Source organism: Alosa pseudoharengus, unplaced genomic scaffold, assembly GCF_046254945.1.
Source record: "Alosa pseudoharengus isolate Yale_2024_CS ecotype anadromous, Long Island Sound unplaced genomic scaffold, YU_APseudo_1.1 YU_APseudo_1.1_scf_2, whole genome shotgun sequence".
NCBI classification, from domain to species: domain Eukaryota; kingdom Metazoa; phylum Chordata; class Actinopteri; order Clupeiformes; family Clupeidae; genus Alosa; species Alosa pseudoharengus.
In genome coordinates this window covers 7,030,331-7,047,207 of record NW_027468663.1, presented here as the reverse complement: position 1 = coordinate 7,047,207, position 16,877 = coordinate 7,030,331, and the positions used below count along the sequence as shown (strand labels likewise).

Genomic DNA, 16,877 nt, shown 5'->3' with positions numbered 1-16,877 from the left:
ATTTCTTGATGCAGACATTGCAGAGGGCTTTATTTTAATCAACACTTTATTTTTTATCAACATCAGGCCGTTTTTTAAAAGTAAATGTTCCAATCAATGATCTAGGCAGCACATTTTGTTCTCTCTCCTTCATTTTACAGTCTGATGGTTACTGACTAGAATGGCTCGGGGTCAAAGGTCACATGGAATCGATTAATCTGCGTTATTTTTTTTTAATCAGTTATTTTTTCTCAAATTAATTAATCGAAATGAATCAGTTATTTTGACAGCCCTAATTATCATGTAATTTATTCAACAGTTGGATACATCTCAGACCAGGGGACTGGGTTATAGTGGTGATGTCAAATGCCTAGAGAAGGCCTACTGTTGCCTTTACCTGCCCAGGAACTGCACATAGGGAACAACTAAATCTCTTAGGCCGCACAACATCTGTTTTCTTCTTGCATATCTAAACTAAACCAATGGCAGCAGTGGCTACATTGTGACACAAACTCAACAAGCTTTTAAAAACCAATTTATTGTTAAAACAGTAGTTTTTGACAGATGATACTGACACAGGAAGTTTTCCAGGAAAACAATCTAAACATACATTGCCAGAGTTTGACCCATACAGTAGGCTTACATTTTGAACCATAGGCCCATCTTTCTATAATGACCCACTGACATATACCAGGACCCCAAAGTAAATTATGTAACCACATGATAAGACAATGATTGTCTTGTGACTGTCCTCCTTAGTTTGAAGGCTGCAACTAAGGATCTAAATCCATTTTGAATTTAGGAAACTATTGTCAAAGAATGATGGCAAAATATAAATGGCTATTTACTAGTTTTATAAGTCTTATGACATGACATGACTTATCGGCCTAGTGCCTGCGGGGCAGTACTGTACCACATTCCCCATTGAAACAACTTCACAATGTTATTGGCATTGTCCTGTCCATTACCACAATAAACCCTTAAGCAAAATCTTTTTTTTTTAACACTGGACAAAAAGATCACAAATTATTAACTTAATACCTGCAATTGGCTTTTACTACAGCTTTGTACAGGCAACCACCTTTATGTTGACCAATTAACATTCGTCTCAAACTAAGACAACGAATTAGGATTATGAACAGTTTCAAGAAATTTCTCTGACCTGAGGTTAATAAAATTGTGGCCAGCTGTTGCAGACCTTCCCTCCTCACCTCCTTATCCCGTGTATATTTGAAACTCACCACTTATCGATACTATACTACACCCAAATTATATATACACATTACAATAAAACATGTACCCCCTCATTCTCGTGCTCCGCAACCATCCATATGCAATTTCCCCCACAGAACTCATACAGCTTTTGCCAAAGACACACACACACACACACACACACACACACACACACACACACACACACACACACACACACACACACACACACACACACACACACACACACACACACACAACACACACAACACACACACACACACACACACACACACACCTCCTAGATATGTAACTTCTGATAGTATGTGATGTAATACAGTGCTCTGCTAATGTTCCTTTACCTTCATTTTCTCTGTAAAAATAATGAAACAACTTGCTTTACAGTTCACCTGCCAATTATGCAGGCCATTATTTGTTTTTTTAAAAGATAATAAATAAAGTCTATTAAAAGTCAAAATAAAGTGACTTAGTGGCACATATGAACATTCAGAGCTGTTAAATAAAATTAGCAAGTGAATGAGATTTGGGCAAATCTACTAGATATTATATGTAATTAAAACAGACTGTATAACACAAAGTTTCCTTGAAGATGTAGGTTCATCGTTCACTTGGCAATCCTTTGGGTGGTTAGTATGCATTACTCGGTCAGGATTGGCACATGCCCACTACGTTCCTGTCTGGCTGTATGGAGCTGAGGAACCACACTGGACGGGGTGACCGGGGGGGCGGGCTGGGGATAGGGGGCCGGGTCACTGGGGGACAACTTCCTTGATCGAGGCCAGCGCTGAGTGGATGCGCACATGGAGGCGGTTCTCAAAATCGTAGCCAGCATAGTCCTCCTACAAAATGGCCCCACACACACACACACACACGTAAACACACACGTAAACACACACGTAAACACACAAAAAGAAAAAAGTTGTTTAGCTTGAGCAGTAAAAGCTTTCCTAAACTATACTTATTTCAAGGCAGTTTGGTTTCTTTTCTCAAATGCTGAGTGTAAAAGTGCCCCAGCATGATGCATTGTGCTTGAACATAAATTCAGTACCAATGATTGAAAATAATTACCTTGGCCTGCAATAAAAGACCCCTGCCCTTTGCTGTAGACTGGGGAAGGGGGGGATATAAACAGATGTCATCACAAAAGACACAAGTCATGAGAAACTATTAAACAAGTGGTTATTAAGACACTCATTTGCTCAATGTCCACACACACACACACAGACACACACCTCAGGGCTGTCGAGTAGTACACATCCTAACTCATAGCAGGAGTAGGGCTGCACGTAGGAGTTAGTAAGTCGGCCTTCTTCATCTCTGGCAGCCAGATGAAAGCACTGGAGACAACGTACAGTACACGCACATACTCAAGTCAGTTCACTAAAGTCATTGATCTGGAACACAGCACACAAACTCAGGGCATAACAGTGCTACAGAAGCCTCACAAGGATTCAACAGTGATGACCCGCCAAATTCACAGACACTGCATCTAGAATCCTTGAATATAAAACCCCACTGCAAGTACACATTGAGTAGCTACTGTAATGTTTTACCTGGATTGCTTCTTTTGTATTTCCCAGACATTTATGTATGGCACCCAGAAGTAAATTTCTAAGACCTGCACATGAGGCATCCTCTATGTCCTTTAGGACTGAAAAGAAGAAGGAAAAAGAACAGGCGTCATTTCACATTCAGGTATATAAATGATCGACTTGGGGTGAAAATGTGCAGACTTAAGACGGCGGCGGTCCCCTGGCCATGCGTTAGGGGTCCCATGCAGTACCTTGGGTCATGTGCTGCAGTTTGGAGGTAGAGCTGTTAGCAAGCGCCTTCCACAGGTACAGCACCTCGATCACAGCCAGAGTGCAGTGCTCTCTGGTGGGAGACTGCTTCCTCAGGTGCTCTGCCTACACACACACACACACACACACACACACACACACACACACACACTACATGCTGAAGTTCACGTGCACTAAAGACACCCGCACAAACAATAATATGACAACTGCACATTGTTAATTGATAAACTTACCCTCCTAATGGAGAACTGCTCAATCTGATTGTTTTTCCTCTTGGAGAGCTTCTGGATGTCCTTGAACACCTTTGCTGACCCATCCAGGTCCCCGGCAGCACCTTGACACACTGCAGACAACCACACAGGCAGGAGGAAGGAGTGTGATGGACAACAATACCACAGCATGGACAACACAGGCAAAAACACATACAGTACAGCATAATCAGCACATTCTACAGAACTGTACAAACACTAAATTCTCTTGCGGTCATACATGATGACACACACACACACACACACTAATGTCCACTACATACTTGCCACACCCGACCGGTAGCGCGACAATGTGACGTCAAAATGACGTAGATCTCTCTGGCGCGCCAGGATTTTGGCCGGGTAGCACACGGTAGCGCACCACTCTATTTTTTTCAGCTGAGCGCGACAAACTGGAAACCGGAAGATGGACAAGGTCGAGGGCATGCGAGAGTTGCAGTGTTTTGTTACAGTTGTGAATTTTTAATAGTTTGCTGGATAAGTTAACAAAGTTACCAGCGAGAGTTGGAACACACGGAATTAAGAGGAAAGAATAGGAACGATTTATATTCAAACAAAGGATGTCTACTAAGACCTGAACAAAATCTCTTTCCACTTCAGGAAATTACACAAACTCAGCCAGCTGCTAGCTAGCTAGCCAGCTAACTAAACTGTTTAAATTATTAAAATTTCCCTCGGGATGACTAAAGTATCTATCTATATATCCATCTATCTACCTGTGCACACACCTTGGAAACTAGATGATAATGATATGGGTGTGACTTTCGAAACAGACGTCTCGAATCAGTGACGAGGCTTCAAAGGACAAGTGTTTCGAAACACTGCTTCGAAACGTAGATCAAAACAGCCATGTCATGTGACCACTGCTTCGAAACATCGTTCAAAATCCCCATGTCATGTGACCAAAGTTAAGTGAATCTTGGGCAGGCAGGCGTGCCTGCGCGTTCAATTAACAGTGTAGACTTTTCTTAAACAATAACCATGATGGTGTAGTGGTTAGTGAGGGTGTTTTTTGCACGGTAGCCCAGGCTGCTCAAATGTGGTTCGATCCCCGTTTGATTTGTAATGTACCGTTTCAGATCTATCTGTTTATATGTTTTCTTACTTCAGCATTAACCACACAGTTTCAACTAAACTCTCAGAATGGTCAAAAAGCAAACACATTGCGACATCGAGAGTTTTTATAAAAAGAAATTGTTAGAGAACACTAGCGGCAGCAATAAGATTCTCTCACTTCATGTGGTCTCCCATCCAGTAATTGATCAAGGGCATCACTGCTTAGCTTTTGACAAAGACTGAACACAGGTAACACAGCGAGCCACGAACTTTAAAGACTACATCTCCAATACGAAGCATTTGACAGATTTGTTTCACCCTAAACAGCTCTGAGGTGTCGGAATTGTTTCGAAGCTTCGGAACAATTCGCCACAATTGCTTCGAACGTTTCAGTGTTTCATAAAGCCTCGCTTTGCCCATCCCTAGATAATGATGATGGTAGTTGTGTAGCAGCAACCAAAGTCTGAAGTACCATCACAGAAGCTAGCTAGTGTTTCCAGAGACTTTCTAATGTGGAGACACAGCACTCAAAAAATACTCCATAGAAATGCATGTGGCTAGTTTGTAACGCCAATATGGCCGTTGTCTACACATATCCCACCCCTTCCTCGGCAAAACGTCGACATGTGAATACATTGAGCCAATCATGTGGTGTGATGTGAATACATTGAGCCAATCATATGGTGTGTTGTGAAGACATCGTGCCAATCATGTGTTGTGATCTCGCTGCTGGAGCAAGATTGGTGTCGTGAAGCCTTGCGCACGCACAGTTCGACCCAAAGACTGTGCCCGATGAGTGCCCATAAAACGTTGGTATATGGCCGCCGAGTGGAGGGACTTGCCTAAAAGGACTTTGGTGTTTCTTACTGCAGCTTCTTCTACTGTGTAACGCAGTTAGCGTTAGCCTTTTTTACAACAGCGACACCTCTGTTCAGGAGAATATTGCAACTAGTGTCGCGACCACCACGCGCGGGTATAAATGGTTACGGCGTTCCTGTGACGTCACATTGTCGCGCTACCGGTCGGGAGTCGCGAGTATGTTGGACGCTTAAGACAGCCAAATGTGGATTGTGTTTGTGCAGGACTCTCACCTCCGGTCAAGTAGGCGTAGTAGCACTGAGACCAGCGAGACTCTGTCCTCATCCGGTCAAAGGCTTTGTAGGCCTCGGCAAAGCGCAGTTCAATCATGCTGCACCACCCTGGAACAGACAAACCATAGGCCTGTGTAGACGTCGAGTGTGCTGGACAGTGAGAAGCATGCGGTCGTGGAATTTCTCATGTTCACTCACCAATCTCATACAGACACACGTGCTGGATCTCCCTCTGGTCTGTGGCAAGCTCCAAGGCATTGTTGAAAGAAGTCAAGGCACTGTTGATCTGACACTGAAGGACAAACGATACGGGTTGGGTTTACACAATGTAGGCAAAATACTTTCTTAAGATAACAAATTAAGAAATCTACACAACATATCACAATATTAGGACTCCGGTTAGGTCATCCAGTGGGCTATGCCAAAACCAGCTAGCCACATAGACCTATTATAGGTCATCAGACAATCGCACCCGTACCTCCAAGCGCTGTACCCTGCCTTTGAAGAACATGAAGAGGGAGGAGTTGGGGTAGACGGCCTCCTTCCTCTGGAGAATGGCCTTGGCCTCCAGGAGCCCCGTCTGTGTGTCTGCGCCGTCCAGAGCGAAAAAGGGCTGCACTACCGTGTGGTACCACAAGAGGGCCAGCCTGCAACAGTCAGAGGAGCAGGGAAACTCATATCACTACTGCTGTGACCATGAACACATGATGGAGGACAGCGCACACAGGATGAAGCAAGACAACGCAGATTGTAAATTGATAAATGTTGCACCAAAACAGCAGATCTGAGCAGAACTGTACAGAACCAAAACATCGAGCAATCCAACAAACAATGTGTACCGTGTCTGAATAACATAGTGAAACACCACTTGCAAGTCAGTAAAAGTTCAAATGTTTCCCGTTTTCCTGTGCCCTGCAACACCTGACTATGTCTGCATTGCCCTCACATGATGAAAGCACTTCCGTTTTCATGCAGCAGCTCTGAGCAGAGGGCACATGCAGCAGCTTAGGCACACTCCTGCTCCCGCTCCTCACCACCACACAGCTTACAGTAACAATGCAGTTCCTGTTAATGCCACTACACAAATAAAACCTGCACAACAAGTTCCCTGTACCGTGGGTGGTGAAGAAGCGCTCTTCAATAAAACATTTGTATACAGAAGCTACTTAACATGCTTTAAACACAAAAAAAACACAAAGACTGCTCACTATTCTGTTCCTTAAATCAAATAGGATTTTTTTCCTATTCACTATTCTCACCATTTGTCCCTGTTAGGGAGATCCTTGTTATTGGCAGCATCTCTCTAGCAATCTTCTCACTAATGAGTCATTCAGTTCTGTGTGTTGACACACACTGAAACTAAAACATGCCTTAAGCGGCATTTGTGTTCTTTTTTTCAGTGACAGGGCCACTGCATGTCGATTATTCACACCTACTCACGTAGCAAGAGGGGCCTTCATGTCCTTACTTTCACTGGCATATGTGAGCGAGGACAGCCCCTGGTGCCGGTCGCCGGGGAAACCCAGCAGGTTGATGATCTTCAGCAGGTGGGGCGGCACCATGGAGATGCACAGGTGGAAGAGCCCGTACCCGAAGCTGACCGAGCCCTTCAGACGGTCCAGAGTCTCGGCGCTAACGCCGCCCGGGAGCTTCTGGGCCTGGGGGTCGGTGGACGAGGACGGGGGTGAGGACGAGGGGGAGGAGGAGGAGAAGGGCGAGGCCCCCTGCTGGCCAGAGGAACTCCTCTGGCAGGCCTCCTGGAGCTGGCTGATGTCACTGTGGCACTTGTTGTACAACTTCCAGGCCTTACGGAGGATCCAGCCTCCTTTGATGTACGCTGTGTGGATGTGATTGTGGGGGGAGAGGAGAGGGGAAAAGAGGCTTTTAGGCACGCCGAGGGATAGATGACCACCAGGCAGCCTACATGCGCTGTCAAAACGGCTTTATGATTGGCCCATTTGATTCCTGTATCTACAACATGTGGCAGTACTGCTGAAGCACAGATGGAAAGTGCCGGTCACCCTTCCCCACTCTCACTTGTGGAAGAACAGTTTTGTGAAAAGTGGGCTGTGAAATCCCTTGGTTTCCCAGTGTTTTTCACACCATACTGAGTCCAAAAATAGAGTCATCTAACAAGAAACTCTGAAACAAAGAAAGCAGAAGTGGGCTCACTCACAAGACAGCTCCTGTTTGACGAAGGAGAGAACAGCCAGATACACTTGGCAGTCTGCCACAATGATCTGCCTCTGAAGGCGCTCCACCACAGCCAGCTCCGATCTCTGGGAGTCCATCTACACACGCAGGGAGACAGAATGAAAAAAGACAGAAAGAGGACTCGGACAGAGAGAGAAAGAGAGAAAAAAAGAAAGAAAGAAAGAAAGAAAGAAAGAAAGAAAGAAAGAAAGAAATAAAGAAAGAAAGGGAGAGAAAATGAGCTGAGCTCAGCATACAAATGTGAGCGCGTGCGATAGATTATCCCAGTCAGCACAAACATTTGCTTGGATCCACCAAGGACAGGCCACATCCTCCACAGTAACACGGTAACAGACCTTTGGTAAATCCACACATCCTGGGCATCGTGTCTCACTTCCCTAAACAGTGTCTTCTCCTTACCTTGTCTCAGTCTCATTTCTTATTCTGTGTTATGAGAGAGTCGGTTTTCAGAGGGACTAGGCATGTATTATCTGAACTAGGCACACATTATCTGAACTTGGCACACATTATCTGAACTTGGCACACATTATCTGAAATTGGCACACATTATCTGAACTAGGCACACATTATCTGCAAAACAAACTGACATTTTAGTATTATATTCAACTTGCATTTTCTTTCTTAAGGAGAAGTTCAGTGTGATATTGACCTAAAGTGTGTTGAAACATGATACCAAGTCAGGGTATATGCAGGAATCATAGAGTTGAATTTACTACTTTTTACTACCTCCACAATATTTTTTACTACCAACACGACATCAAGCAGCAGCCCTTTTTTTTTTTTTTTTGGGGGGGGGGGGGGGGGTACCACTTACTACTTGCTATAAGGTATAAATCATAAATATTAGGTAGACTAATAATTTCTAATTGTGATCATTAAGTATGGTCATTGTCAATGACAATGTTTTTTTGTAGTGTCGAGGCGTTCAGTTTCAGTTGTCCTTACCTTAACCCTAGCCCTTGAGTTATCCTAACCAGCCCTTAGCCCTAATAAGGTGAATGATAACCTTGGCACAAATGACGCTAAAACACCAAACACGTGTGGTGAAAAATGAAGAACAAACACCACCGACTACCCCGCCCCCCCAAAAAACAAACAAAACAAAAACAACTCCAGTCTAAGGATAGGCCCAGAAATCTATATGGATATATAAAGCCATTATTATTGGTATGGTATTGTTGTTGCACATTTGACACAAAGCAGTCCGTGAAAACATGCACATCAGTGGACTGCTTTACTAATGCAAAATTGAAAACTATGATTTCATTGCATTACTCAACATGGATGCACGATGCTTGCATGATAAATACTTTCCAAAACAACAGTTAGGTAGGTAGGTAAGGATGCCACATGATTTTGGTTAGTTTTCATGGATTCAAATGCCAATATTATAGGCTAAATTATAGGCCAAATACTGAACATTGACTGTGGAATCAAGTAGGTTACAGAGTTTCTTTCCCCCCCTAAAACCTCCTGTCACTAGCTAGATGCTTTCAAATTTAACATGGTTTTAAACTCATATGTTGCAGTTTTCTGTCACTGCAATAAAACTAGCCTATTTGGAATATTTTGTAGGCCTGCTGTTCCTTTTATGAGAACAATTTAACTGATCAAGTTTTCATAGGCTATTGAATGATTTAAATGTGAATGCCATAAACTTAATTCGCCATTAACTTTAGCGTGGTTCTTCACGCAGTTGTCATCTAAATGCAGTGTTTTGTAGTCTATTCAAAGAATTTCACGTTCATCACTCAGTTGTGGTGTAGGTCTGTCTTGAGTGATCGCTGTCCCTTTAAATGTCTGGGACTTTAAATAACGGGACTTTTAAACTGCATGCTGTTTTTGTTGATGGACAGTACCGTCTTTGATTCAGTTTTCTACCGTTTTAATAAATGACACGCGCACTTGCGTGGTTAAAACTAAGGAATTGTTTTCACTCGTTTTCTTGCAATTCCGTAACATTAGATACTAGGTCTAGGTTACGTTAAAAAAATGTTGTCGGTTACTATGTCAGTGACTAGTTCGAACTTTGTTACTGATGGGATAGATGGAATTTTATTGCACGGTTCTAGATGATCACAGTCAGATGGCAGCGCTACCGTCAGCTGAACAAAAGCTTACACTAGTCAAGTCCACAGTTGTTAAAACTTCCAGCTGAAGTAGCCTAGTGTAAACTGAGAGACTTGCCTCCTAACGGAGTGAGTGTAGCCTATATTTTTTTAGCTGCTATCAGAGTGATAGGCTAGCCTAGGCCTACATCTACCGCTCCTTTGCTACATGAACAAATATTATTAGATGAGTGACAGAAGCACCGGACACCGGACCAGCAGGCCCATAAGATAAACGCTGCCCTGGTAGCCTGCGGTAGGGCCTAGATGACGTGAAAAACGCGAGAGTCGCAGAAAAGCATCCCTGCATCCTGTAATATCAACTGAAGCAAAAAGGCGAAAATGTTGTTTGTTGGCGTCGCTGATAGGCTGTCAACCACGGAACTCTACACAGTTTACTTCTACGTCATTGCTATCGACTCCGACTCACTCAGGTCCTGTTAGCACGTACAGTATATATTTAGGCAAGATGAAGTTAAAACATGTAGACACAAATATTAAGCAAAAAATGTAAACTCATATTGAGGTGGTGATGAAAAATTTACTACCAAGTCAAATTGCATTTATTACCTTTTACTACCTTTCAAGGGCCTTCATTTTGGTAGATTCTATTTACTACCTTTTACTACCGCGCGGACACCCTGCAAGTGTGAACTTTTGTCTCATAGCTCATCTCGGCTTGTCCTCTGCACTCCGAAATCTGGCTCTAGTTAGCCAATGCTACTAACAGGTTTTCAAAGGGGGTGCCTCGGCAACGGCCTAGCCATGCAAATATATCACTTTTTTACACCATTTACGAGGCTCACAATGACACCATTTAGCTCCACACTTCATTGGTAGACTTCCCAGGGCCCTGACACTTAAAACGAGACATTGAGAACTTTGAAAAAGCACTGGTCAATATCACACCGAACTTCTCCTTTAAGTGTACACTTAATTTAAATTTGACAACTGCATGGGCTCAACAGACAGGAGAGGGGGATACCATGGGGATACTACTCACACTCCTCTTGATCTTGTTCTTGATGGTCTCGATGACGCCGGCGTTCTCACTCTCGCACAGCCTCTCTGTGGCGCGGAGGTGCTCGCAGGCCAGCTGCATCTTCTCCTCCTCAAACGTCATCATGGCATTCTGCACAGCAACACACCGAGGAAGATTTCACTCAATTTGTCAATCAAATCCCAGATGGCAAAAACAAACACAACCAGATTGATCACCATGTAGCCTATTGTTGACAATGAGCACATGAGAAATCGCACAAACTCAATGATGGAAAAATCATCAGTCTACTCTTCTCCAATTTAAAATGATTCGTTTCATTTTTATGTTACTTTTTTAAGCTCAACCGACACAATCTATAGATCTGAAAAATGGTATATCATCAAGCCTTTGCAATGACGCTCAAGACAAGCCCTGGATTTGACGTAATGTATATGGTATAAGTATAAGTATATATACTTTTTTGATACCGTGAGGGAAATTTGGTCTCTGCATTTAACCCAATCAGTGAATTAGTGAAACACAAACAGCACACAGTGAACACACAGTGAGGTGAAGCACACACTAATCCCGGCGCAGTGAGCTGCCTGCTACAATGGCGGCGCTCGGGGAGCAGTGAGGGGTTAGGTGCCTTGCTCAAGGGCACTTCAGCCGTGCCTACTGGTCGGGGCTCGAACCGGCAACCCTCCGGTTACAAGTCCAGAGTGCTAACCAGTGGGCCACGGCTGCCCCCTAATGACCTTAGTCATGTACATCTTACCAAGCGTTCCAAACTCAACTCTGAGCTGAGGAGCACCAGAGTGGAGGAGCGCCGGTTGCTAGCTGAGATTCACCTTTGTGTATAATTCATTAGCTGAGCACCACATATGGGGTCCAGCAGCAGGGGTGGCCAGCAGACCTTTGGCAGTGAGCCCAGTGAGAGGCCCAGTACCGTACTCTACCCTTCATTACGTTTCCATGGTCCCTTCATTACATACTCAGTTATAAGAGAGTCACTGCAATCTCTCTCTCTCTCTCTCTCTCTCCGAAATACTGTTCCGGTGTTAAAGGCCATGAACAGCAGTTATTTCCAGACATGAATTTGAATAACCATAATAATGGATGAATCATTCCATTGTGCACAAGAGTAGCTTGTAGTGTGGGAAACAGACTTCCTTCACTTACCAAGAAGCTCACAAAGCTGGCACCAAAGCTCATCAAGGGACTGTAGTTTCTGACAAACATAAACACGTTTTCAATCATGAGTAGAAGTAGTAGTAGTTTTTATTTAAGGTCATATCAGCAATTATTGCTTTATAATGGCAAAACATGTAAATAAAGGTAATAAAACAATATTGGGGATTGGAAGAAACAAATAGAATATAAAACAAATAACTTAAGATTCTCCAAATCTACGTAAAATTCCAGAACTTTGTGTGGTGTTTTCAATCATGACACAGATAGGGAACACACATCACTAAATGTGGAGACTCAAGTCGGTTCTGTGCTGTGATTCTTCCACGAGATCCACTCTAAAAGATCACAAACAGTGTGTGTGCGTGTGTGTATGTGTGTGTGTGACGGGGGCAAGGGAATCGGGAAAATGCATGATCTAACAAAAGTGATCCTATTTTTAGCATGGCAGACTGTCAGTTAGTCTGTCCATTAACACATTCATGTCTGCCTCCGAGCAGGACCATACAGTCCAATCCACCATCACAAATCCAAGGTGTTGACATGTAGTAGAACCAGAGACTTTCTAATGAGGAGACACAGCACTCAAAAAACCCTCCATAGAAATGCATGGGGCTAGTTTGTCACGCCAATATGGCCGTTGTCTACATATATCCCACCCCTTCCTCGGCAAAACGTCGACATGTGAATACATTGAGCCAATCATGTGGTGTGATGTGAATACATTGAGCCAATCATATGGTGTGTTGTGAAGATATTGTGCCAATCATGTGTTGTGATCTCGCCGCTGGAGCAAGATTGGTGTCGTGAAGCCTTGCGCACGCGCAGTTCGACCCAAAGACTGTGCCCGATGAGTGCCCATAAAACGTTGGTATATGGCCGCCGAGTGGAGGGACTTGCCTAAAAGGACTTTGGTAGAACTAGGGCTGTGCTTTCGATATCAAAATATCGATATATCGTATCGCCACTGCCACCAAATATCGATATTTTTTATTAAAGCATTAGGCTGTGCAAAAATTTCTATACAGCTGACTATTGCGATATATATATTTTTTATTATCAGTATAATGAGATCTACATACTGCCCAAGTGGTACACAGCAAATTGTGTTTCCAGCTCTATTTTTACATTTTCAACAAAAAGTATTGTAATATATCGCAATATGTATTGTACCTCAATATATCGTGATGTAGCCTATTGTATCGTGACCCATGTATCGGGATGCGTATCGTATCGTATTGCGAGGTCCTTGCCAATACACGGCCCTAAAAAGAATACTGGTGGTCCTTTTAGGGAAGTCCCTCCACGTGGCGGCCATATTGCAACGTTTTTTGGGCACTTATTGGGCATCTATTTCAGGCAGAACTGCACGTGGGAAAGGCTTCACGACACCAACCTTGCTCCAGCGGCGAAATCACAACACAACATATGATTGGCACGATGTATCAACACACCACACGATTGGCACGATGTATTCACGTCAACTTTTGGCCGCGGAAGAGGCAGGATGTGTAGACAACTGCCATGTTTGCGTTACAAACTAACCCCATACATATGGAGGATTTTTTTTAAGTGCTGTGTCTCCTCATTAGAATGTCTCTGGCTTAGTGGTCCACAGGGTGTCACCATGTGTGTCCCGATCATTGAACCTTTTCTCTGTTATTATGTATTTTACATTTCTCTGCCTATAGTCACTAGGCCTATATGCCTCACGTTTAATTTAACAATGGAGGTATTCCACACAGTATTTAGAGCTGCCTAGGTTTAATTAGGCTATGAAAATCCTCTTTGACACATACATAACTAAAAATACCATTCATGCCTGAAAGGTTATTTGCAAGAATAGGCTAGTCGAAGGCCTAGAAGTATATTATTGGCTAGCAATCTAGCCTGAATATGACATGTTGGCTTACGAGGAGGTATATGACATTAAATGAACACAACCATTTTCTGCTATACATTATCAGCGTCCATAGCCCTATGAAAACCTTATTTGGATTAGGTGAGACTGCAGAACCTCACCTCATAGCACAGGGTGGAAAACATACTATCTTCAACTAACTGAATTTCTCTACTTTAACCTGGTACACAAGCACTCAAACACAGTCTGCACTTAGATGATCTTTCAAAGTAGGCCATGTTACATTGTCAAGAATGTTCTCTACAACAGCAATAATATGCTATATGCTACAATGGAAAGAGGGCCAACACTCCAGCAGAGTAGCCTACTCTATGCATGCAGGGCACTCTAATGAAGTGCAGCCTACTCAACAGGCAATGAATGGGGAACGAAGAGGCGCTAAGAGATAAGAGCTACCGACAGAATGATAATTTACAAAACCATGTTGCATTTTTTAGCAAATTTTGTTCTGGAAGTATATCATGTATGTTATGTAATCAACTGTTAAAGCTTAAAAAAGTATTCGCTACAACATTACAAACATCACACCATTGATTGGTGTGTGGAGGTTTATGGAAGAGGGTTATGATATAACTGTAGGCTACATAGATTTCGCCTACCCAACTGCCAAGACTGAAGTCATAGAGGGGAGTGTTTAGCTGCGCAGTGTGAAGAAGCATTGACAATGATAGTGCTACGAAAGACAACTCCCTATTGCGTTCACCCCATGCATCACATAGCCTACAAACAGGGAAACATTTGGACGACGGCGTGCTAATGACAAGAGTGCTGACTGAACTCCCCTCGAAGTTCTTGGGAGGGTCGCGTCAAGTTTAGCCACGACCAATCCTACACACAATATTAAAAGCAAACACAGTAGGCTGCGTTGATCTGAGCGTTCAATAATACGGAAGTAAAGCCGTGAGAATCCTATATTTCAATGTTTTTACAGTTACACAACGTTGTCATACTATTTGCAGCAATGTATCATTTCAGTAGGCTATCAACGTTCCAGGCCTACAAGATGCCACATTAAACTGACGCCACAGGTGATCCATCTTGAGTTTGTTTAGTGGAGCTGTCCAGAGCATTTCGGAACAATCGACCCAGCTATAGTTAGGTCAGTTGACATCATGGTTGTCAGCATGAAAAGTTTCTTAAATGGGACTCCTCAGTAGCCTAATAAACAAACTTACACACTGCAACGAGGGCGATAGACTATGCTAATAAAAAGAAAACAAACAGGAATTCACTTAATTTTGTTCTGGCTAGCATAGCTATTTCATTTTACCTACCTGTATTTTCGAAACAACTCATCGCTCTCTCTAAAGCCGTTGTTCAGAAGCATGTTTATTCCTTGCAGTGCCAGCTCTGCGTCGTCAATTTGCTCTGGGTTGCCGTCAACCTCTTGTTTGGCAGCTTCGGGGCCAGCCATGATTGATCTTCTGAATTGAATAGCGTATATATACAATTTCCCCCCAAACTGCTGGCTTAGCAATCCAAATGCGGCAGTCAGCACCCAACGAATTTCCTGAGCTCGAGCGATTGCACACCCAGACGGCGGCTCTGCAACTAAACTGTAACTGCAAACCTTCTTGTTTCTTCACGACACAAACGGCAAATACATATTATAAGTCAGTATTTCACGGTTATTCATCATCATAGACATATTCTCCCGGTATGGAAGAAACCACCCCACGCATACTGCGCACAGCTAGCCTACATTCACATTCAGGAATTCGAAGTGTGGGGCAAGAGAGACCTGTCACTTACGACATTTCCCCTACCGTGACACTAGCCAATGAGCACACGCATGCGGTTAAATCAGTCACCAAACCTAATGAATACAGACTAATAAATGTAATGTTAGAGTGAGTGCGTTTTAAAAGAATACAATACGTTGGAGGAAAATTGATCAATCGACGTGTTTGCAAAAAATGTTTTAAACCTAAAGTGTTGTAAACTAGGCTAGATTGACATCAAATCCCGCCTGCAAAAATGTTGACATAGGCCTAAATTTGATTTGCAAAGCTCCTTAGTGCACTCTAGTGGGGAAATCAATGTTGCTTCAGCATGCATCTCAGCCCACATTCCACTATAGCGTTGTCCACCCATAATTTTAATAATTTCAGCGAAGTGAATGAGTCTGGTTTTGGGTTTTACAAAGTTGAAGACAGTCGTTTCCCTTTCCCACCGGTGAGTAGCCTATCCCTGTTGTCATCTGGTAATGTGCACAACTTCCCACAGAACACTGTACGGAGGACCAAAAGCCCAACATTTCTAAAATAGAACTAATGATACGCCATCGTGCTGGCCAACACTGAATGGGCCTTTGGCCTGATCAGACTCTGTTGCCTTGACTTCTGTGTTCATCCAGTCACAAGGTTCTGTTTCACTCAAGAAAGGCTGCAAGACGGCTAGCCCAGAGGGATGGAATATAATCCGCGCATGCGCGAGAATTCTGAGGAAGACTTATATCAAAACACCCACGTGAGTGTGTCCCGTCACCGAATATAAGCCAGAGCGCGGCACACAGTCGTCCTAGGGTTGCCACCTGTCCAAGATTTTCCTGATTGTCCAGGATTTTCATGGTCTGTCCAGGAAAATAAAAATAAAAATCCTGGACACTGAATGAAACATTATTTGTTTTTATTCCACATAGGCAAAAAAGCAAAACCTAATTATGTATTCCCCCTTTTTTCTCAACACTGCCCCCAGGTGTCCACAAATAAAGCAATTAACTAAACAAATAACTAGAAATTGTCATTCTTACTAATTTTAGCTTACAATTGTTGCTTAGAATGACGGTTTTTATCTTGGGTTAGATGTGCGAAAGGCGCCGTTGCTTACAAACAAAAAGGTCGATTGGATGGTCAAAATGTCCAGGATTTTTGTCAGACACAGGTGGCAACCCTAAGTCGTCCTCATATCAATCCTGAACGCGAAGTCCAGAGTGACGACAAAGTCTGGCAGCCTTTCTTTCCTTCACAGAACCAAGGTTACAACCGTAACCCAACGTTCTGTTTCACTCAAGAATGGCTGCCAGACGGCT

The 16,877-nt window shown here is 43.3% G+C and overlaps 1 protein-coding gene across 1 annotated transcript; it reads right to left on the bottom strand.

The window, feature by feature from the left end:
• Positions 1-498: 498 nt before the first annotated feature.
• Positions 499-15,561, bottom strand: LOC143133701 (tetratricopeptide repeat protein 39C-like). Its single transcript, XM_076293510.1, has 14 exons — positions 15,121-15,561; positions 11,917-11,965; positions 10,756-10,884; positions 7,607-7,721; positions 6,871-7,267; positions 5,909-6,077; positions 5,629-5,722; positions 5,431-5,538; positions 3,248-3,357; positions 2,996-3,119; positions 2,766-2,863; positions 2,445-2,549; positions 2,281-2,319; positions 499-2,051 (listed from the first exon to the last, which is right to left on the bottom strand). The coding sequence occupies exons 1-14, from the start codon at positions 15,258-15,260 to the stop codon at positions 1,962-1,964; spliced, it is 1,767 nt and encodes a 588-aa protein (XP_076149625.1). The 5' UTR covers positions 15,261-15,561; the 3' UTR covers positions 499-1,961.
• Positions 15,562-16,877: the final 1,316 nt, after the last annotated feature.

Bases quoted from the DNA above. Each gene is read 5' to 3' on its own strand.
- LOC143133701 (XM_076293510.1), bottom strand. From the start codon at position 15,260: ATGGCTGGCCCCGAAGCTGCCAAACAAGAGGTTGACGGCAACCCAGAG. The intron at 10,885-11,916 runs GTAAGTGAAGGA...GTTGCTGTGCAG, and splicing joins CCAGCTTTGTGAGCTTCTTG to AATGCCATGATGACGTTTGA. The intron at 3,358-5,430 runs GTGAGAGTCCTG...GGTTGTCTGCAG, and splicing joins CTACGCCTACTTGACCGGAG to TGTGTCAAGGTGCTGCCGGG.